The sequence below is a fragment of the Simochromis diagramma genome, unplaced genomic scaffold, assembly GCF_900408965.1.
Source record: "Simochromis diagramma unplaced genomic scaffold, fSimDia1.1 OVJJ01000205.1, whole genome shotgun sequence".
Lineage (NCBI taxonomy): Eukaryota > Metazoa > Chordata > Actinopteri > Cichliformes > Cichlidae > Simochromis > Simochromis diagramma.
This window is the reverse complement of record NW_024386782.1, coordinates 10,976,419-10,998,986: the sequence shown is the minus strand read 5'-3', so window position 1 is coordinate 10,998,986 and position 22,568 is coordinate 10,976,419. Positions and strand designations below refer to the sequence as shown.

Sequence of the window (22,568 nt, the reverse complement as noted above, 5' to 3'; positions counted from 1 at the left end):
AAAGGTAGCATATGACCTTTCTGAATGAACACACACACACTCACTTACCTCATGATGAAGTCAAATTCGGACCCGGCCAGCATGAGAACACCCAGCAGTGTGGAGATCGCTCCGTCAACCACCGGGGCAAACATGTGCTCCAGCGCCACCGCCGAGCGCTTGTTTCTGTTGCCAATTGCTGTCAGGAAGCCCTGCGGAAGAGAGAGGGGGGAAGGTGGGGAAGAGAAGTGAGTTGGAAATCTTGCCGATCACACAAAACTTGTGCTTGCGGTGAGGCTTTGGCAAGCTCCCTAGTTCCTGCGTTTGGTTTTGTTGAGGATTACAACACTATGCTACAAGACAGTAGAGTGTGCACGGAAGCAGGTTGCCAGCATGAGTGAGCAAGCCAACACCTCAATAATTTTAAAATAGCCAACTTTTCGCCAGTTATAAATAAAATATTTTGTAATGCATTTTCTTCTATTAGGTATGATTAGGTGGTTAGGTGCTGCTCATTCCTTACCAGAGCGATGTGAACAGTGAACTCCACTCCGATGCCCACGGAAGCGATCAGGATGACCACAGGAATGGCACTCAGCTTGATGCCAATTAGACCCATGATGCCAAACAACTCCACAGTCATCATGGCCAAGATAAACACCTAAAAGCACACATGAAATTTAGCGTTACCACTTTTCCAGTGCAGGAAATGTTAAGCCAGCCAACACAGTAGGATGAAAAAAGAAGATATGGCTAAACGAGATTGTAAAATTAAAGCATTTCAACTACGATAATGCTTTTCTTTCTAGATGGAGCTGAGTCCTGCTGCCACAGTCTTTGACCCTGTGCTCAAGATCTTAATGACATGAGATCAAATTTCCCACCCTCGGGTTAATCCCATCCCCCTCGCCCACTCCCATATTCCTTCTTTCTCTTTCTCTTCTTCCTTCCCATAGGTGCTTAACACCAGAGATTGACAGCACCAAAGGCAAAGTGTTTGCACCACATTCACATTTACTTGTCCATAACAAATTATCTTGTTTCATTTTTTTCCGCAAGATTTTTAGCCTGTGTCGCTCATTTTATTGTTTTCTGACATTTAATACAACGGCTAAGTAATGCAGTGCCACAGCTTTCGAATGCCTTCATGTGGGGTGTTACTGTAAAACCGCAATACAAACAGCAACAACAATCCTTAGAAAACAAGGAGGAGAAAGCAGTTCCTGGCCAACGGCGGCTTTTGATCCCAGCGGGGGCTTTTAGCTGGGGCATAGTTAAATTGGAAATGATAAAAGCTGTTTTACTGCTCGACCACATACAGGCTGGGTGAAGCCTTCACATGCTGGTTGATACTTGGAGACCATGCATGCACGTAGCTGTGCCTCTCCGTCTGAGAGACTGTGTTGTTTTGCTGTCTCAATCAGCGCTGCTGTGGGCCGCTGCTTAAATTAAACGCATTCCTGCTGAAACTGGCTCTGTAGTTGAGCTACAGACCCCTAATGGGGCTATGGGGATGTGTGTTTCTGTGTGAGTTTGGGGTCTTTGAGGACCACCGGTCCCACCAGCTTGTGTGTGAAATGTTATCCATCTGTTGACCACTCAGATTGTCTCTTTTCCGCTCTCCCACACGCACATACACGTACAGACAAATATCCCTGATGGATGGGTTGTGCAGGCCAAGGTCGCAACTGGGCAGATCTGTCCTGTCCCCAAATCTCTCCCTCTCCCTTTGACAAAAGGAGTGAGAGAGTTGGAGGTAGAGGCTTCAGGAGGGTAAAGCCTTTCTTGCTCCTTTGCATTTCCTTTTTTTTTTTAGGCTCGCCGAGCGCACATTAGAATAACAAAGGGCCTTGTGTGTGTGTGTGTGCATGCTGGCCCTCAACAGAGAAAAAAGGGGCCCCCTAGACAGTGTTATTGAGCTATGCTGAGAAGGGTGAAAATAAAGAGAGCGAGAGGGAGGAAGGGGTTAAGGATGCTAAGTTAGGATGAGGTGGAGAATTAAAAAAAACAAAACAGAAATGATGTGGAAAAATGCACGATATGAAGGAATAAAAAAGTGGAGTGCAGGATGAAGAGCTATCCACTTACAATGATGCCTGCAGTCCAGGGATTGAGCAGGAGGATCGCACAGACCAGGAAGGTGCAGGCCAACACCACACTGATCGACAGCAAGAACCAGTGTCGGAGGCCAATGTACTGCTCCCAGAACAGGAAGGGGTATCCGTTGGGGTAATTGAACACACCCTTGCGGCCAAACTCATCGCAAATGGTGCGCACGCTCTCGATGGCTTCCACAAAGTCGCTGGCCTGACGAAGGCCGTTCAGGTAGAAGGGGAACTGAGCAAACTCCAGGGGCTCTGCAGCTGGGACTGCAAGAGGAGATTAAAAGAAGGTAAAGTGACTTTGTATTCACACTGTAAGTCACCTTTAAATGCATCCACTCTGACCAAAATCAGATGACTTACTGCGCAGATTTTCCCCTGTAGTGTCATACTTGTCATGAATCCATTCTCTGGGGTGAGGGTAGAAGTTGGCCTGAGATGCAGCGTAGCCCAGGGGATCATTACTGACCCAGACTGTCAGGTAAATGTAAAAAACCTCCGGGGGGATCAAACCCTCGACATCCACCAGCCGACGAGAGGTCAGCTAGAGAAATAATTTGCATTTGTTGATTATATTTTCATCTATAATGCCAAGCAAACATATTATGAGACAAAGCCTTTTAGCTTTTTTTTTTAAAACTCACCTGGCTGTAGTTAAAAGGCTCTTTCTTGGAGCCAGTCTGGATCAGGAGCTTGTATGCCAGAGCCCCGTCTTCTGTGCCGTTACGATAGCTGTCAGCGGTAATTCTGCCTGCCTGCCAGTCAGCATCAAAAGCCGCCTGAAGACCTGTGTGTGAGGTAGAACACACAAAGAAGAGAGAGGATTATTGAGGCTGTCATTTATAAATGCTTTGATTTCTGTTATCATAACAGTTCTTCTGCATGTCTGCCTGTGTGAGCAGTGATGCTGAAAATGTGGAATATCAAGTTTCCTTTTCTGGATCAGATTGACCTGATCGCTATTACTTCTTCTTCACTGGATCTGTGACACATTCTAGCCTAAGGACGCGCACACACACACATGCCAAGATAGCCTATGACCTCAAACCGTGAGCGAGTACGTCACCTCTGAGCCCAGGTGGATGCAGTCTAACAATATGACTGAACTTCCACTCACCCTTTGCACATTCTAACCCCCACACCCATTAACCCACTCACTGTTGTCTTTAGCAAAAAGCATAACTGAAAAAACCTAATGCATTAAATAGCAGACTCATTATCAGAAAGTGACAGAAAGAAGAAGTTATTACCTAACTCCCTCTAAAAAAAAAAAACCCAAAATAACATTACTCTGAATTCTTACCTCTGAGCCAATCCTGGAAATAGTGCAGCCACATGCGGGGCAGTTTGTTGTCGCTGTCTCTGACCACATATCGAACTGAGTTGAAGGCGTTGTGCAGCTGAATCAACAGCCTTTGAGATCGGGCATAATCGAATCCGTCCATAGTAACCAGGTACATGTTATAGAAGGAGAAATACTTGAACTGGGCGTCGATGAAGTCGTATTCCTTGGTGTCACGTGGCACGATATCAGTCAGGTAAAGGCCGTCATGCACCATGGTGGTACCGTACAGGCTGAGGCCCAGGAGGCACAGGAAGAGAACAACCACGGCTGCTTTGCTCTTAGGCTTAAGGAGCAGAGGGGCATATTTCTCCCTGGCAAAATTGGACAGGTTCCAGTGCAGGAAAGGGAGCGGTACACACTTTTTCCCTGATCTGGAGTCCTCCACCTGGGCTAAGAGGTCTCGTGTGGAGCTGGAGGTAGGGGTGAAGAGCTGGGAGCCATAGGGGTCTGGCACAGAGCTGGTGGTGGGGGAAGGAGAGGCGGCTAAAAGGAGGAAATACAAGCAGGAAATGAGCATTCCAGTATCATAAATTGCTGTATTGTCAGAATCATCATAGAGTTCAGTTTACCTTGAGGCTGGGAGGGAGGGCAGAGGATGATGGAAGGAGGGCTGGTGGAAATCTGTGAGGTAGGCGGCAGAATTGTTACAATATGCTGGCCTGCCGCGTCGCACTGCGTGAACGCCTGCACCGTCGTAGTGATTTGGGTGCTGGTGGTGATGGTCGAGCCTGCAGTGTACTGGTGCGTGTGCGCCGTTGTTGGCGTGTGAGGCTGTTCTCCGGCGTCCGATAACTCTTGAGGGGAGAGGTGGATGACGCGATCGGAGCACGGGCTGTAGAGACAGCAGAGGATGTCCAAACGCTTGTCCTCGCGACGATGGAGGTCCAAACTGAGGATGGCGGGGAAGATGAGCAGCACCATGGCAAAGTTAAACACAACCACAATGGCCGCCTAGGGAGAGGGAGAAAAAATACAGAGTGAAATAAAAGCAAGATAGAGCTAAGAAGAGACTGAACAGGATATAAAATTACAGACACACCAGCCCAACTGGGAAGAGTCAAGACTTTTTTTTTAAATTCTTGACACCACAGCCCGGTAAGTAAAGAAAAGCTCTTCTCTAAATCACCAGCCACGAATACTAAGCGAGCCAGGAGGGGAAAGAAAAGAAAGAAGTCACAAAAAAATATAGAAAGATATATATAAATATAAAGTTTGAGCAAAATCATCACCCTTCACCAGTTCAGCTACAGCCTCCCCGCTCACCCGTCCCCTGAAGCTGACATTCTAACTGGCTGTGGTTTCCAGAGTGTGTCCATCTTTGTGTGTGTATTTGTGTGTGAGCTTGTGTGTTTCAGACCACCCACAGTTAGTCACAGATCAGAGAAAACCGCCTTGACGGCCCAGTGATATACTGGTCCACTCCCTCCCTCTCCCTGCCGTTTTCTGTCTCTGTCTGTTCATCGCTGTCTTTGCTCTGATTATTCCCCATTATACATATTATACATATTATATGCGCATTACATATATATATATAAATATATATGCACACTTACACACAAAGACATGCACACACACACACATACACACACAAAAAACGTTGGCCCTCTAGGTGCAGTGGCAATAAAACTAGGAACAAAGGCTTTGCTTGCTTTGAATAAATGTCAACTCTTTTAAGTTATCTCTTTCATTTTAAAAGGAGCCCAAGGCCTCATGGTGTGCGATTGTGTACAGCTTGTTTATGCCTGCGCGCATGGGTGTGAAGGCGTGTGTCTGTGTATGTCTGCAAAACATACCTGCAATGAGAAAGCTCGGAGCGCAGGGATGGGTACTAGAGCAGCCATGAAAAATGCAATCATGTTGTTGATGGAAGTCAGAGCCACACTGGTGCCGGTGCGACGCAGACAGTCTCCTGTCCGCTCCTTTACAAAAAAAAAACAAAAACAGAAGACACAAATCAGAAGAGAGGAAAAAAGAGGAGAGGACAAGGGAAGAGAGGAGAAGAGGCTTTGAAAGGTACCTTGAAGGGTATGTTGCTTTCAGTTTCTGTGAAGGAGTGAGCCAACAAAAACATATCATCCACACCGATCCCCAGTGCCAGGAAGGGAAGCACCTGGAATAGGAAAAACATCAGTCGAGAATAAAGGGTCTGAATGATCATTCAGCATGTGGACCTCCTTAAATTTAAATGTGCTTATGAACTGAATGATGTACGCCGCTCCCTTTATGTTGTACCTGTGTCGTAGCGGCATTGAAGGAGAGGCCAAGCAGGGAGCAGAGACCCAGTCCAGCTGCCACTGACAGAGCCACCAACAGCACCCCAGCCAACCCCACGGCCCCCTGGGATTTAGCGCAGTCCCATCTCAGCATGGTCACACAGGCATAGGCCAGCTGGAGAGGAGAAAATGTATTATTATTAAAGACAGTGAAATGATACAAGATACTTATTATCCAAAAATAATGGGCAAACGTCAGTGACTATAATCACCATGAGCAGGTATCCTCCAGCCACCCTGATGACGCTGACATCAGAGAAGGATTTCATGATGTCATTGAGGGTTGTGGTGGAGAAAGCGTGGATGGACTGACTGGAGTTTGCTGGAATACTCTGGTGAACCACCTGATGGGGAAACATCAATCAACTGTTAAAGCGTTCTGCTGAAGAATAAAAAAAAACATACTACCCAATTTATAACTAAGCAATGTGGAAGAGCAACTGAAGGAATATGGACCTTGTTACACACATGGTTCAAAATCCCCCTAAACTACTACAGCCCTATATCTCAGGACCCCCTAAAATTTCTGTTTGAAATGTGCATGGCTGTGAAAGCGAGTAAGACGGCCCGAGTGTGTTTTTACATGTGCTAGCATGTGTGTGTGCGTGCATAAGTATGACAACTGAGGAGTAATGAGCACAGATGCCAGAGGTTGTGAGGTCAAAGGTGAAAAAGGATGGGATCGCATGGCTCAGAAGGCGTCTCCTGGTACTTCATGCCCACGAAGGAACCAGAGCGCCTGAAAGCCATTTACCTGTAAGCGTTCGACCATCATTTGCTATCTCGTACAGATCTGCGCTTGTACTTTAATATGTCGGGCTGGGGGAGCCTCATGTCTCTGTTTACATTTGAGTTTTGTTACCCCTCCTCCCCTCCCCAAATGCCCCTCCCTCCTGCTGTGCTTAGCCTCGCCGTGGTGGGTGTCAGCTATCACAGCAACAGCTTGTTCCTATAACTAGGGTCCTGACAGAGAGGGAGACGATTGGCCTACCACACACACAAACACACACTAACCCGGTGCTCTGGTCTGCCCTGCGATTCAGTTTACAAGGGAGCTGAAGACTGATGGAATTCAGACACTGCAGATTAAAGTCTCAGTGCGCTTGTGTGTGTGTTTATGTGTGTGTGTCAGTGAAGATGGCATGAGGACAAGGAAATGAGCTCTAATTTTTCTCCCCCTCCTCCTACATGATCTCAGTGACAACAAAATATCTTTATTTCTGCCCTGCTGTCCTTGAAGCATGGCGCGTTTAAAGGAGCGTGAAATCTGTGCGCGAGTTCGTACCTCGACAAACTTTCTCTGCCAGGACTCAAGGATGGCGGTGGCTTTCTCCTCATTCCAGTTAATGTCGTGGATTTCGTAGTCGTCCTTAAAGTGCTCATATAGCTGCTTAGGACTCATCAGCAGGAACATGGTCTGGAGAGCCTCCGCACTGCAAAACATGCAAACAAAGTTTAGTACACATCAGGAATGATGAGCGACTCTTAAAAAAACCATAATGTAACCATTAAGTCTGAGTGTTTAGATGTCCCTTGTATCTGAAAGCAGGTGCCGTCTCTTCTAAGATTTGTCCGCCTGCCTGCTTGCCCATCTGCCAGTGTAAACAACTAAAAGCAGGTGTTATCTAGTCTGTCTGCTCATCTCTAGGCTGCAGTCCCAGATGTCCTCAGGTTTTCTTGGCACCGGCAAAGCAAGCAGCAGTGCCGCTCAAAATGTGAAAGAGATGATCATAAATCACATCCAAGAATAAGTGTGGCTCTTGCAGATGGGCCTGGAATCCTCTTTCATTCAAGGCTCTCTTGGGTCTGTGGAGGGGGGCTTGATCTGGGCTCTGACCCAGTGCTCTCACTCCATTTGTACTGGCCATGCTTTTATAGCCAGTTGAACTCTGAAGATTGTCTTATAAAGAGCCCTGGGTTAGATGAAAGTGAATTTGAGTGTTATTCGCCTCCTTGTTTTTCTTCTTCTTCTTTGGTCCTGCACACAACAAATGTGCAGCAGGGTGGTGGGGCTTTATGTGACTGTCAATCATCTTTAATTGGCTGATCCCAGACCGGGGTCATTCAGGAAACTGATCCCTCTCGATATGAGGCATTCCTAGCATGTGTCTTCACTGCTGTTAGGGGGTTCCATAGATTCAGAGGGGAACTCGTGGCCTACTTGGCTGGTAGTGATCGCGTCGCATCCTTGCTATTGGATCCTTTAATCACACAAGAGGAAGACAATGTATAAATATACCCACAAAAACACACACACACACCTCAGCAGAGCATCCTGGCTGTTCTTGACCCGCCCTCCCAAAATGAGCTCCTCTTGCCAGTGCATGAACTTCCGGCTAAAACCATGGCAACCACCCTGGAGACGCCCAGCAATGTCAGGACTCTGAATAAGAAAGCAGAAATGTCAATATGCGCGCCTCTTTGGTTTACTTTCTGTGTACTGTAAATAATTACTAAAGTTGCACTCTTTTATGCGAGGTTACCTCTCCTAGCTCCTTGTTAGGTGCACTGAGGGGGCAGTCAGGGTCTAAGGGGTCTAGACATGGTCTGTTCATGTAGGCATGTCCCACCTGAGGAATCAAACAATGTTAGAGATGTCTCAGTACACAATAAGAGGTGTAAACATAGATGACACGCAGCCTTGTTTAGTAAAGATATCCATGTAATTTTTTCTGTGCGTCACCTGGGCTTTGTCCAGCATCTCCTTGAACCCTTCCAGTGAGGTGAACTGGCTCAGCTCCTCCATCAGCTTGACTGGATCTAGATTCATCCACTGGATATCTTGCATACCCCTGCAGAGCAAAGACACACTTTATAATGGCAACAAACACACACACACACACACACACACACACACACTGATTTTACATTATTTGTAGGAACTTAAGGAAGGAAGGCAACGTAAAATAGCTTTTATGAGCATGTGCCCACACAGCTACGTGGCTTTGAATTCTTCGCTAATGTTTACTCTGGGCAGGAAAACTTTTACTTCAGTTTCTCTCTCGCTCCTTTGTTGTGGTGGGCTACACAGGAGGCTAGCTGCAGATACAGGATAAAATAGCGTTTATTATCCTGTTTCACGCTGCCACAATGCCCAGGGAAAAGGCACAGTGGCTGCCTGCTCACTTTCATTCCTCAATGCCCTGCACTGAGTCATAACAATTACCTCTGCCTCCCAAACATCTTGATAAGGAGGGAGGGAAGGGAGAGGCCAGGAGGATGGAAGGCAGGGAAAGGGAAAACGGGCGAGGGATGAGATGTACATGGACAAATAACCTGTTTGTTAGCTTCATCTGTACTGCGCTGGTTTGCTCTGCAATGTGGCCTACATCAGGAAATGTAATGCACTTGCTCAAGGAAAATAAGAATTTTGGAAAAACTGGAGGAATTATGTTTGTGGTTTGTGATTCAGCGAGACAAAGGGAAATAAAATTATCCCAAAGTATCTGAACTCCAAGCTGAATCTCCCCCCGATGGCTCATGAAGAGAGCTGCTCTCCTATTCCCACATACCAGGGTCCCCCTTTTGCTGCTGGTTGCAAAGACACTCCTTTATCAGCTAGTTTTTGCTTGACTGGACCGGGCCTGGGCCCTTTTGTTTTTTCATAGATTGCTGCTTTTTGTTCTCCCCAGTTCTCTCACTCTCTTTCTCTCCCACTCTTCACTCATTCTCTTTCCTGATCCCCCCTCCCCTTTTCTTGCTCTCTATCATACTCTTATTTCTTGTGTTTTTGAGTTGGTTTTTTTTGTTTTGTTTTTTAAAAAAATGGTTGGAGCAGAAGCTGAATAAAGGGACAGTCCCGCCAGTGAATGCAACAGGCTCTCGTAAGCTCAACGACGACAACAAATAAATGAAGAAGTTAAATACATTTAATAAATAACAGCAAATGTTGAGCACTGTGTGAATGTTTGGAAGATGTGTGATTCATCAAAGGCCCCCTTCTCTTTCTCTGGTGCTATGCTTTTCACACAAGCCAACAGGGAGATGCTAAGGATGGGAAACTTGTGTTTGTTTCTGTATGTGCTGGCTTGTCATGCAACATACCGCTGTCAGCTAAGACACACACATAAACAAATAATTCCTCTGCAAAGAAACATCTGCTATGATCTAAACTATCTTTTCTAAACTAAGCACACAATTGAAATATCACTTCTGACGAGGAAAAAAAGAGATCCCTTTCAGTGACTCAATTTCTCAAGAGAACTTTATCCCCTGCAGAAAAAAAAATAGAATCTCCAAATGCCCAAATACGCCCAGACTCCACTGTTAACTGTCTTGTAGGCTCTCTCTGTCCTTCTCGGGGGACTTGGGGCTTGAATACTGCCCATTTTATTTGTTGGACAACTTGGGAGCTAGGAGCCCGGGGCATTACCATGAGAATGCCGAGTGTTAGCCGTGAGCTGACAAAGCCAGCCCCCCTCCCTCCTCCGGGGCCCCTGCACTGATGGACACTCACTCGTAAACTGAAAGAATGCTTACCATTGTCTGACCCAAAGGGCTCCCCTGCCACCACCACCACCGCCGCCGCCGCCACCGCCGCCTCCCCGCCCTCCGTTCTACCAACCCACCACCCAGTTGCTGTTACAGCCATCTACTCTCTCTCCATCCCTGCCTCGCTTGCTTGCCCGCTGCATCTCTCTCTAACCTTCTCTCTTTGAATTTCTCTGTCAGTACACCCCCTTTCAGTCCCTCTCTGGGCCCTAAAAGAACTCTATTACTGACCAGCACTGTCAGTCACAGCACCCACTGATAGACTACTGAAAGCCCAACTGTATGTCTCCATCCATCATGTGCTAAAAGTGACGGACCCCTCCAAAAGCTCTACTCAGATCAGATGGAAGCAGTGCATAGAAACAGCCAAGCTGTCAATGAAGTGCTTAAAAGTGCACCCAAAAAAAAAAAAAAGTTATGGCAAATATTCCAAGACTTACGGTAAATAGGCAGAGCCTCCCTGTAGCTTGGCCCCTTCCCAAAAGCAGTCCAATGGGGTGATTATCATACAGGGGAACAGCTTGTCAATCATCTGGGATCAGGAAATAGAAAAGAAAGAAGTAAACATCACAAATCAGTGATAAATAAACATAGACACACAAAAAACCCAAACAAAACAAAACAGATATTTCTTCATCGACTTACCCTTTCGATCATGACGTTCTCTATAATGGGGACTCCAGATTTATAGCATATTTTATTAAGATCCCATGATCTAAGAGAAATAAAGGTTTTAGATTAAAAGTTTTATTAAAAAACACATGGGTGCGCGCAGCAGATCTTCACAGAGCATGTCCACTTACTTTCCAAACAATGACACCTGCACTTTGCTGGCGGACAGCGCGGCTTCCATGTGAACCAGCAAAGCTTCCTGGGTGAGAATGTTTGTGCCCTCTTCTTTGGGGGTCTGGATAAGCATCTGTGAGGTAAATACAGACTCCTCTCCCTGCTTTTCCCTTGTGTAGCGAAGCTCTGTGCTCACACGACTGCCAGCTAAAAAAGTAGAAATGAAAAGTGATTAGATAGACAGATAGATAGATTTTCTTTAATGCACACGCAAAGACACTCACACATTTGTATCCTATTACAGAGTAGGTTTTGTGCGTACATATGCACATACACACACACACTTACACAAGAACACACACATATATTGACCAACGCCCTTGGCCTTCGCCAGTGTTGGTTTTGAAGGCACTTCACACAAGCCAGTGTCTGGCCAAGAGAAATGAGTAATACAGCTTCTCATTGGCTCCTTCTGCGAAACAGATGTGCCCTGTTAGTTAGTGAAACCAGCCTTCTGATGCCCCCAAAACGCTCTACTGCTCTGTTTAGAGCAGCAGATACAGACCGGGACAATCTGAACTCATAAAAAATAATTATGATGGGCACTTCATCTTTTATTCCTGATGTTTATGCACAGTTTTCAACCTTTAAAGGTTGTTTATTGGAAAATGTGTTCATCTCAGACTCTGGATTTCTCTGCAACGCTTCCTCAGCGGTGTTCTTGTGATATGGCATTGAAGGACATAAAAGTGCGAATGGATAAAGAACGGTGACTATATTCGTGGAGGAAAGAAATATGGCTGTCAGAGATGGTGATGAAGAGAAAAGTTAGAAAGCGGATGAAAAAAATGTAGAGCGAGAGAGAGAGCGAGGGAGCAAGAGAGAGAGCGAGCTATGTTGTGCTGTGCAATAGACCCCAGCCCCCTAATTACAGGAGGTTGCCCTGAAAAGAGTTTGCCAGCCGGGGGGATCTGTGCCAGTGCCAAGTGGACATGAAACATGCCGCGCTGGATCACAGAGGGCCCGTCTGCCCCTCTTGCTGTCCCACTACACGACAACCCCAGAGAGACAGAAGGGAGGGGAGAAAAGAGGGAAGTGGTGGGAGTTTAGAAACTAGGGCTACCACCTTCTTGATTCTAATTTTTGTCAGTCGTTCACCCAATTTTACTGCACTGCACTTCGCAGCTCCGAGCATCTATTTCTTTTATCCTTTTAACACTCTCCCATCTACCTCTCTCTCCATCTCTTTCTCTCTCTCACACTCTCCCGCTCTCTCTTTTTCCTCACGCTTTCTGGACCTCCCCCTGGCTGGAACAGGCTCCCATAATTGATGGGGAGAAAAGAAAAAACAAACTATTCAGCCTACGCCGCAAAAGTGTGAGATCAGGTTAGAACTGCGGTCCTCTGTGACACAGTCCAATATTTCTAGGCTTCGCTTTCAAGGCTTAATTACATTCGCAGGGCCTCGAGACTATCGGGTCACTTTGTTTATTTGCAGTCACTGGTGTCGGGCTTAGTGCATCTCACAAAGAAAACACTTCAAAATGGGACACGCTCTTGTTTGATGTTCTTTGCACAAAAACTTTTCTTTTTTTTCTTTTTTTTTTAAAGCTAATGTATTTATAAACCACAGCAGGACATATGTGAAAGAAATAATTCTGCCTGGAATTTTGGAAATGATAGAAAATGAGATTTAACTTTTATTAAGTCATTTTCATACTGTCATGAGGTGTAAATACGAGATTTAGTGTAAAACATTTTAATCTTCGTGGCCCCGCTTGGGTTTTCTTGCCCCACTAATTTCCAATCAAAAAGAAAAAAAAAACCCACTAAAAAACTGAACACTTTCCGTTTGAGGACCTCTTTGACATCTGTTAAACCTTTTTTGACATTTCGTATGTTAACCTCTGCAGCGTGGGGTTTTGATCCCAACAGGAACTGGGTGGCTCGAAGAGACTCTGGCTCTGTAATTACAGGCCTCCTGAAGTAAATTATAGCTATTTGTGTCTCGTTCCTCCCATCTGGACCACCCAGGCAGCCAGTCCTCTCTCGTTTCTCTCTCCCTCTCTTTCTCGCCTTCTCTCCTCAACCCCCGGTCCGGCCCCAACCACCCGACTTCTAAGCTTCCCCAGCACTCAGCTCTGCTCAAGTTCACCACTCTCTTCATAAGAAGCCTCTCCGTCTCTACCTTTCTTTCCCTGTTCCTCGTCCCCCTTTTCTCTCTCTCTTTCTGAGGCTGTTTTTCCCTTTCTCACTCTTTTTCAGTTTCCCCCCCTCTACCCGCTCCCTTCACCCAGGCTTCGCTCCTCACAGCCTTAAAGAGACAGTTCCCAGAAACTTTCTTCCCACCCTGGGAAGAAAGCACCTTTGAGGGTGTAAAGCTGGGTTTTAACAGCCCAGTGGCTAGGAAGTTTATTACACGAGCGATTCTGAAACATGAAATATTAGTCCTTGTTTGGCAACATGATCAAAATTGAAAAAAAAAAAAAGAAAAAAGAAAAATGGGGGGCTTGGAGATGGGTGAACACAAATGATCGCAACTCTAAATCACATCCCATCGGTTTGTCGAGATGCTTTCGCGATACTCGACCACCATCTTACAAATTTTAGCAAACAATTCGACTCTGATGGGTGCAACATGTGAATTCATTTACTAGCTTCACCACTAAAAGCACTTTCACAGCAGTTACGACATTGGGAAAGTGAAAAGCGAGGGGAAAATGTCATAACAAGCCCTGACATGGTTTCATGGCTGTGGGTGTACAAAAAATAAAAAATAATAATAATGTTTTTAAGAAAGCGTGTTTTCATGTGCCGGTGTGTGTGTGTGTGTGTGTGTGTGTGTGTGTGCACTGAGGTGAAACAGGACTCTGTCTCCACCAACCTCAGTCATTTCCTACCCACCTGACCCTTCCATCCTTACAAGCCAAACAGACAGCATCTCCTAACTCAATAAAACATCTGGCTTCTAGAATGATCCAAGACCACCTTTAAAGGCCTGTTTCTATTCTATTCTATTGTGGTTATGGGTACCTAGTCCCAGTTCCAGGCCATTCTAGGTCAGACCAGGCCGCCTTCAAAGTTTAGTGTGGTAGATTAGCTGGATTAGGGGGCCCCTGAAAGGCCCCACGCTGCTATGGAGGAAGACTCAAGAAGAAGAGGGCTGAAGGTGACATGTATGCTATTACTTGCTATGTAGTGCATTTGACGTTTTTCCTGATTTACACAGCATGACAAGATGAGAAGCAATATACAGCCGATTTCTACACAAAACTTCCTTTGATAAAATATAGTTCAGGGAAGGTTGCTACGCTACTTTATCATAGCGTAGCAACAATATGAAAAATAGATTAAGTTATCCCTCGCCTGCTGTCTTTTACCTATGATTTACTTCCTTCTCCACTGTTTTATTCACAAAAGAGCTGCTTTACTTCCTTTTGATTTTCAGCAATGGAGCTAAATAAGACATTCATTCCTTCATCTTGGCACCCAAATAGGCCCCCTTCTTTTGGACCCACCAGAATCTCCACTTTGGATTCTTCAGCCCAGTCCTGCCCTATGGCTTTCCCTAGCCAGGGCACTGCCTAAAGCAGGCTGCACCCCAGCAGATGGGCTGTTCCTCTATAGAATCCGTCAGTACAGCTCCAGACTGAATGCAGACCCTTTTGTCATTCAACCCTTCAATTTCTTTCAGATGTTTCCCAACAAACAGCAGAATAAAATAAAGAGGGAACGTTTTTTTTCTCTCCCCTCAACAAAAGCAAATGGACCAAAACTTTCCCAGCCTGTAAAACAATGCCAGAGTCGGGATGTAAGGGGGGGTGAGGCAAGGGGCAAGAAAGAGAAGCTGGCACTTTGCTATCTTACCTATAGAAATACAGTGTATCTGTTTAGCAGCTGTCAAAAACACCATTCACTCAGGAAATGAGCTAAACTACCCGCACACACAAAAAAACAAATGTGGTCTCTGTTTGTCCTGTAACTTTTCCCTGGTATTAAAATAAAAAAATAAATACATAAATAAAAAGTTGTCTCCAAATCACACCTTAAAAACTGCATAAAACAGCAAAAACAACATGAAAAATCAGTTTCACTTACTTTCTATTCAGATGTGCCAGTGGTGTTAGCCACCACACATAAATTTCCACGAGGGCTGGCATTTAGGCACTTTCTATTTCCATATGTATAGGCTTGCCTCTGCTAATTATGCTAATCATGGGCAGTGTTGGCCACTGTGAAAAATAGTCACATTAGACACTCCACTGACCGCTAATGCTGCTTAATGTGTGGTTGAAACATACATTCATCCCCGCCTGAAAAGCAAAATTTTTCCACGTTGCTGGTCTCATTCAGATGAGAAATGAATTTATTGAGCCCCAGAAGCATTTCTTTTTTCCCTCCCAAGTACCAAGAAAATGTTCAGTCCCCCTCTCTCTCTCCAGCCCCTCTCACTTCACTTTTTATACTTCCACGGTGTAAAGACAGAGGCAAATGGTGCAAACTCTAAGGTGACTGGTGTCGCTTTATTCCCCCCCGCACCCACCCCACAGCCAGAGACAAAGGTTGCTCTTCAGCGAAGAGATAAAGGGTGCCACACTATACTGATTGAGTTTTTATTATCCCATTTTCGGTTGCATTGCGGCCTTTCTAAGGATATCGCATTCAATGTAGCAAAGAGCCTGACAGTCCAGTGCCCTTTTTTCAGCCCAAAGACCTGTTTTATGCTATCACTGTAAACCGGTGATACTCATTACCCGATAAATATATGAAGAGCTTTTGTTTTACAACCAAAGGCAAAAAAGAGAAGAAGAAAAAAAACCCAAACAAACAAGACTTTAAAAAAGGGAAGGTAGAGCACGCTCTTTTGTGATTCCTGTCTCAGTAGAAGCAAGAGCCATGTGTCTGTCATATGCAGATGTATCTGTAGCTGCTCAGTGTGTGTTTATTTGTTGGGGGGTGGTCTTGGGCTCTCTGTTGAAGAGCGTGTGTGTGTATTTTGGGGATGCTGAGAACGGGGATGGAATGAGGTAGTCTTGGATTGAGGGATGGAGGGAGAGGGGGTGAAATAAACATTTAGAAGTGACCCAGGTTGACTCTGTCTTGTTTGTTCTCTCTACCAGTGAGGTCCCGGGCCCTGAACGCTGGGAGTTTATTTATCTAGTTGGGGCACCACCGCGCACTATTCACCTCCAATAATACCTCATAGAGCTCCCTTTCTCTGTCTGAACTGGGGCGCTGTGTGCACTCCAATGAATTATAGCATTTACCTGCTGTGCCACTCTGAGGTTTGTTTAGAGAAACCGCTCCAAACGGTGAAACGCCCACGTGTGCATTTGTGCAAACTTTTTTGCTCTCCTCTCTTTAAATCAGTCCACACCTCGGTCTCTTCATATCTTGTCTGATTCCCTGTTATTCTGTATACACTGTATGGTCTTCACCTCCCTCTCTCCTGCATAAGACTTTTTATGGGGCAACTGCTACCCGGATAGTCCTCATCTCACTGCGCTCATATTTGGACAGCTTGAGTCTGTGTGCATGTCTGTCATGCCTCACCCAAACAACTGCCAAGAAAGATGAGTTTAGTTAAAGTCAGAGTAAACAGCACCACTGTTACATGAATGCATTTTCTTTACCCTCTTTCCCATACACAGCTTTTCGGCTGCGGCTTGATACGCGCCTGAAAACAATTATCCAAAGGCTGCGCAAAGGCATCCTTAAGTTTGACACATTTTAGTGAAAAAAACAAAACAAAAATAAGCTTAAGAAAGTAACTTCTCTCATAAAACAAACGGGGCTTTATAGAGAAAGACGTCCACGAGACCGTTTCGCACTTGATGTTTGTTCAAATGAGACAGGCAAAAACAGCAGCAAAGAAAAGGAAAAAAAGTGTGAGCTTGCAATAAACCTTCCACCCCGTTCCTGCCCCCCCACACCATTGTCTCCTCTTATCCTCGTCCTCTTCCTGCGCCTCTTTTTATGATCTTTTTCTTTTCTCCTTGTGAACAATACAGAGCCGGGTCACACGTTGCGCAGGTCATACCTTAACTTTCAAATTCTCAAATGTGGCCCAAGCTAGATAAGCAGAACCACAGTTTAAACTTGATCTAATTCTAACTAGATAACATGAATGATTTTTTGAAACACAATTTAACTCAATTTAATCCAGGCACTTTGAAAATTGGCAACAAGTGCCATTCCTCGGGCCAGCACTGCAGTTTAAGAAGGAAGAAGAAAAAAAGATGTGCATGGGTGTAAGGTAATTTGATGGGCGATGTCTGTCTCAGATCCTTTAGAGCAGAGGCAGTTAGCCAGAAATAGTTCGTAATCCCCTTGTCAGACAAAACACCCTGATACTCCACAGCTTTTATTCTCCACTACACAGGTGTGAGAGCTAAAGGTACGATGAAGCCTTCGACTTATACGTAGCTCATCCGCTCTGAAAATGCACAAGAGTCCTCAGGTTGAAGTAAACGATATGAATAAAGACATAAAGAATGCTTGATTGATTGTGAAGCGTAGGCACAAATTCTGTCTCTTTCTCTCTGTCTACACTTTCTAGACAGAGACTGCACTGCTGTGCTTCACGGTATTTTGGTCCTGTTGGAGGGAGGAAGCAATTAAAAAAAAAAAAAAAAAAAGCCCTGGTGGCCTGACTTCACAGAGCAGGCAGACAGACAGGTAGAAATATAAACAGGCGCACACAAAGCCCAGGGGAGACAGACGGGAACGCAGTCAGGAACCTGAGGCGGGAAGACAGGCGGCCAGGCAAGCTGCACGCACCAGAAGTGACAAAGATGACAAGTGTGCGTGTTTGTGTATGTGTGTGAAAACTGCAGGGGGCAGCTCCTAGTATGAATATATGATGGGAAGCATATGCTCCTAACACATTCAGATACACACACACACATTCACATTCAGCTTGGAGTGTTAACACATAAGGTGTCAATTCACAGCTAGTTTCATCTGAACAAATTAGGGTGCAAGTGGGAAAACTTTCATTTATGCCGCTTCTTAAAGTTGCTTTTGATGTAAAGCCAAATTATTTACATGTTTAGATTAGAAAACACGGCAAATAAAACTTAGGAACTAATGTAAAATATATGTTTATAATTTCGTTCCATCAGTCTGAAATCTGATGTCTTACTAGAAGGCATATTTTTTTTTGTGCCCTGGCTTATGTGAATTGGTGCATGTGTCTTTTTCTGCGTGTGTGTGTGTGTGTGTGCGCGCGCGTGCGTGTGTGTGTAAAAGAGAAAGAGTGAGAGACAGAGGGAGAACTAACCTCTCCTTGTTACCGAACCACTTTACTCTCCATTGAGGCCCTAGCAGCTTTGTCAATGGGCTATTGGTGGAAACAAGGCAGGCAGAAACTTTAGAAAGATGGCCACGGCCTCTTAAAGGCACAGCATTCCTTTTGAGCACCCCCCCCCCCCCCCCAGTTCAACTCTCTCAATCCCACAGCAAAACAACTTGCACACAAACATCTAAACATGTCCTTTAAAAGATGGCTTGGCCAATTAGCTCAAGAGGTAATCCCGAAGCTTTACACTAACCACAGTGAAACCAAAGAAAAGGGACACAGTGGCAGCTCTCCTTCTTATTGTGGGAGATGGAGGCGTTTCCTTCAAAGCTAACAATTTCAGTGCCTACATTTTTAAAGATTTTTCTTTTTGTTTCTTTTTTGTTTTATTGTGCTTGATAGAGAACCTTATTTAAATTCCTGCGCAAGTGAAGCGCACAGCCTTCCAACAACCGGCGGCGTGTGATTCCACCAACACCTCCACACAGGTCCTGTGGGAGCCGCCTGTTCCTGTCCTCCAGTGACATGGTGGGCTTAAAAAACCCTATAGAGTCTGTTTATATTCACCAACTGCTGTGGCGCTTTTAGAGCGTGCAAAACAGGTGGGTAAACTTCAGCTGCATTCACTTATATTTTTTTTCTTCTTGTGAGGAGGAGAGAAGGGAGGGAGGGAGGAGGGTAAGGGAGGGAGGTGGTGCCTGCTTGCTTGCCTGCCTGCCTGCTTGCCTCTTGTTGAATGGAATCCAAGAATAGTTAGGGACCACACAGGGAGCTAAGGGGGGGAGGGGTCAGAGCCCTCAAAGATGGCTAACCATTCACACAGTCCATCTGCTGCAGGGATCAGCCCCGGCACTGAAGCCTGGGGGTTTAAAAGGAATTTGGTCAGTGTGAAAAACCAAATAAAGCTGCCTCTGCCGCTGGAAATGTACAGATAACCTTAACTTAAAAAGTTCAGAGGTAAGGAATGGGAGCGCTATCAAGAGAAGAGGAAATTATAAGATATCCAAAAAAACACGGCAGAAATGTCAGGGATGTGTTTGCTCTCATGATGAAAAGACGTAGAAGATAAAGAAGTCAAAAAATGTGAAAAACTGCTGATAAAAACATATACAATGCACAGGAGAGAGTGGCATGAATCTGCTGTATACAAGGCTGTTAATACTGGGTGTAGTAAGTAGGACTGTTTTCCTTATATGCTGCTAATGCGGTTAGAAATGTGTGCTGTAATTCTAACTTTAATAAAAGCCCCTAAAAAGATAAAAAATACTTAAACTAAGTCCCACAAATCCTCAGTTCTGTCATCAGGATTTCAACAAGACAAGCCATTGTGTCGCTCACTGAACACCTAGTGCCCTCCCACAGCACTGAGATGACACTAACCTGTATCTTCCTGCCAACACATCTCATCATCAGAACTCCAGCTACACTCAGTGGAAAACAACTGAGAATTGTGTACAAACCAGGGGATGTCTGCACCATTTGCTCTATCTCAATCACTCTCTTAGTTTCATGTCACTTTATCAGCTGTCACGATCCAACAAAAGCAAAAAGAAAAAAAAAAGTCCACCAAACAGCTACAACGTAGTGAGGAAGCATACCGAATGATAGCTTTACTGTAGACTCAGTGCCAGCGCCAGACAGCATACAGTTAAGTGTTTAAGACATTTTAACATTTAACTGCTTCACATGATTACGACCCAAAACAAGCTCCCTAGGGCAACGCATGCACTGTCAAACAGGAAATATCACACACTCACCTTCCACCCATAGCTGTTCAATGTTGGTTTCGATGGCTGCGACTCGGAGTCCCACAGACAGAGCCCCGAAAACTAAGAGTCCAATAAAGAGAACCTTCCCACAGTGCCTCTGGATGTAGCAGCCCAGAGAGAATAGGAAGGCCTGGAACCTCGCCCGGATCCAAAGAGGAGCTTTCTGACCTACTGCCTTCCCCTGGATTGGAAGCAGGAAGAGGATGAGAAAAGAACATTATCATTATTATTATTATTATTATTATTAGTTATTACTATTATACTACACATAATCATGCTTACTGTCTCAAAAAGGTTGGTTGCATATCTTTTCAAACAACGTTGTGCAAGTAAATTCTAAACATTTGAAGAGACGTGCATCTGTATTCAGAGACAACATATGTTTGTTATTTAAATCATGCTTTTCATAAAATGGAGACAAGTCGTGGTGCCAAAGAGCTCTGATGCAGGTCTTATGTGTTAAATCTCAGGCTAGACATTATCTGTAGTCCTATCCCAGTAATACGATTTAAATGACACTGTGTTGGGACTATTTTGTACTTAATGACATCCTTATTTAAGGAGAGAGATTTCCAGTGTTTTACCTTACAGCCTAGAGGAGCTCCCATAAATAAGAAAAATAAGAGATGACAATTTCATTCCAAAGCAAAATGCGTGACTTTAAAAAAGCTGAAAGTTAAAACTGTGAGTTTGTTCTACTGAAAAAGAGCCATTAACACATTTACTATGCAGTTCAAGTTTTTCTATAACTGTAGCCCAACAGAAAAATATTAATGGATATCTTTTGCTTTAATTCGGTTCTACTTCACATTTTATGAATAATTTTACACCCAGCTGTCTAATCTCTCATTTGCTGTGAACTGCCACAAATGTCACTGCTGCGCTAGGAGACATTGCTGTAGTGTTGTGGTTTCTCGCAGCAGTGCTGAAACACGTCCAAGCATCCGGGCGGTCCAAAGATGCTTTGTCAGATCAAACTCAATCAGTGAATTCCTTTACAGGACCCACCACATTTCCAAACAGACCCCGGGCCAGTGCGCTCTCCGCTGGCTGCACACAGTCAAAAAAACACGCACAGCACGCCTGGGATAGGGTATGGGAACAAGCCCTTATCTTTCTTTCTCTCTCTCGCTCTCCTCACGGTGGCTTTTAACAGCAGAAATCAACGAGAAGCCGATGTCAGTTCAAATAAACAGCAGAGTTAACATACAGCTAAAAAAAGAAGACTCGTTCATTTGTTATCGCTTTATTCCGCTCCCCCAAAATGTCACGCAGGTAGGCTTTTGGTTAACACGGCTCTGTCCAGTTAAAACGATTTATGTTATATTACATCAGCTTCTAACGGCAATGTTTCCCTTCAGTATTAAATAGTCAAATCAAACCGATCCCGATTTCGCAGTCGTCTCCCCTCAGGGGAGCACTGGTGGTCCCCGGACTCCGGTTTGATAGCTGCTGCTTAAAGTCTACACCGCATTCCCACATGCGACCCTCAAATCCCGATTAGATAACCTAACTCCTAAATAAATAAGCTGCCTTTTTTAGGGGAAACCTTTCATTCACATCTGCCGACTGGATGAAAGCTGTATTCACAGAAAAATCCACTCTAGACTGCGACCAGTGTATCACCTTTGAGATCTGTTTGAGTGCGAAAGCAGCGTGGCAGTAGCTGGGTCTCCGGAGTAGGTCTGGGTTCGCAGGCGGCTGGGAGCGTGTGTAACTCGGGGGTAAATCTCCAAAGACGCCGGCCCCTGGGACCCCGCGATCCGAGGCCATAGTCCGAAGAGCGTGAACGGCACGCAGAGCGAAGCGACACAGAATCGGTGCGAGTTCAGAAAAAGCGACAATAATCCAACATAGAAGTAGAGCGCATCCAGCAGCACCGGCAACAAACTAGAAGAACGTTTTCTAGTCTTCCTTTGAGCCAAACAAGTCTCTAAACTCCATCCCAACATTATGCGCCGGAGTCCGTATAGATCCTTCCGTCTTCATTCGTCCCGATGGTGTGTGAACCGACGTCTCAGAGAGGAGTAGTAGCTCTAGTAGTAGTAGTAGTAGTAGCTTATGTCTGAGCCGTCCGTGTCAAGTCTAACTCCGATCCCGTGGCGGTAACATTTGGAGAAGTTCGCCTCTCGGCAAATCCTGAAAAGGAAGGTTTGATGGAAAAGTGCTCCGGCTCCCATTGGCCAAGGAAGAGGCAAATTACTTTGCAAACATCGCCTATTATTAGCTGCTAAGCAACAGCTCACCAAAGTGGAGAGAGAGGGGGACCACCCAGGCTGCTGCTGCCTGGGCTGGAGGGAGGGGGAGGAGGACGGTGGGGAGGAGGGGAAGGGAGAGAGGAACTCTTTCAATAAACTGTGCACGGCCGCGCATGCAAACACACACACCCGCGCGTGCGTGCGTGCGCGCACACATTTACGCACAGAGCTCGCTCCCTGTCCCACTCACTTGCTTAGTGAGCATTATTCCCAGTGGCCTGGCCTCCAGTTTGTAGAGGCAATCGCACATGCCATCTATTGATAT

The 22,568-nt window shown here is 45.3% G+C and overlaps 1 protein-coding gene across 1 annotated transcript in view; it reads right to left on the bottom strand.

The window, feature by feature from the left end:
* The window catches only part of ptch2 (patched 2), a 28,090-nt gene extending 5,799 nt beyond the window's left edge, over positions 1-22,291 (bottom strand). The window contains exons 1-20 of the mRNA XM_040021775.1: positions 21,672-22,291; positions 20,034-20,226; positions 10,994-11,183; positions 10,836-10,905; positions 10,631-10,722; positions 8,383-8,491; positions 8,183-8,269; positions 7,961-8,082; positions 6,985-7,132; positions 5,912-6,043; positions 5,659-5,814; positions 5,444-5,536; positions 5,220-5,345; positions 3,996-4,377; positions 3,385-3,909; positions 2,726-2,868; positions 2,445-2,625; positions 2,068-2,348; positions 503-640; positions 49-191 (exon numbers count right to left, since the gene is read on the bottom strand). Coding sequence (XP_039877709.1) covers positions 49-191; positions 503-640; positions 2,068-2,348; positions 2,445-2,625; positions 2,726-2,868; positions 3,385-3,909; positions 3,996-4,377; positions 5,220-5,345; positions 5,444-5,536; positions 5,659-5,814; positions 5,912-6,043; positions 6,985-7,132; positions 7,961-8,082; positions 8,183-8,269; positions 8,383-8,491; positions 10,631-10,722; positions 10,836-10,905; positions 10,994-11,183; positions 20,034-20,226; positions 21,672-21,818 — 3,458 coding nt within the window. The 5' untranslated portion in view covers positions 21,819-22,291. The remainder of the gene's footprint in view (positions 1-48; positions 192-502; positions 641-2,067; positions 2,349-2,444; positions 2,626-2,725; positions 2,869-3,384; positions 3,910-3,995; positions 4,378-5,219; positions 5,346-5,443; positions 5,537-5,658; positions 5,815-5,911; positions 6,044-6,984; positions 7,133-7,960; positions 8,083-8,182; positions 8,270-8,382; positions 8,492-10,630; positions 10,723-10,835; positions 10,906-10,993; positions 11,184-20,033; positions 20,227-21,671) is intronic.
* Positions 22,292-22,568: the final 277 nt, after the last annotated feature.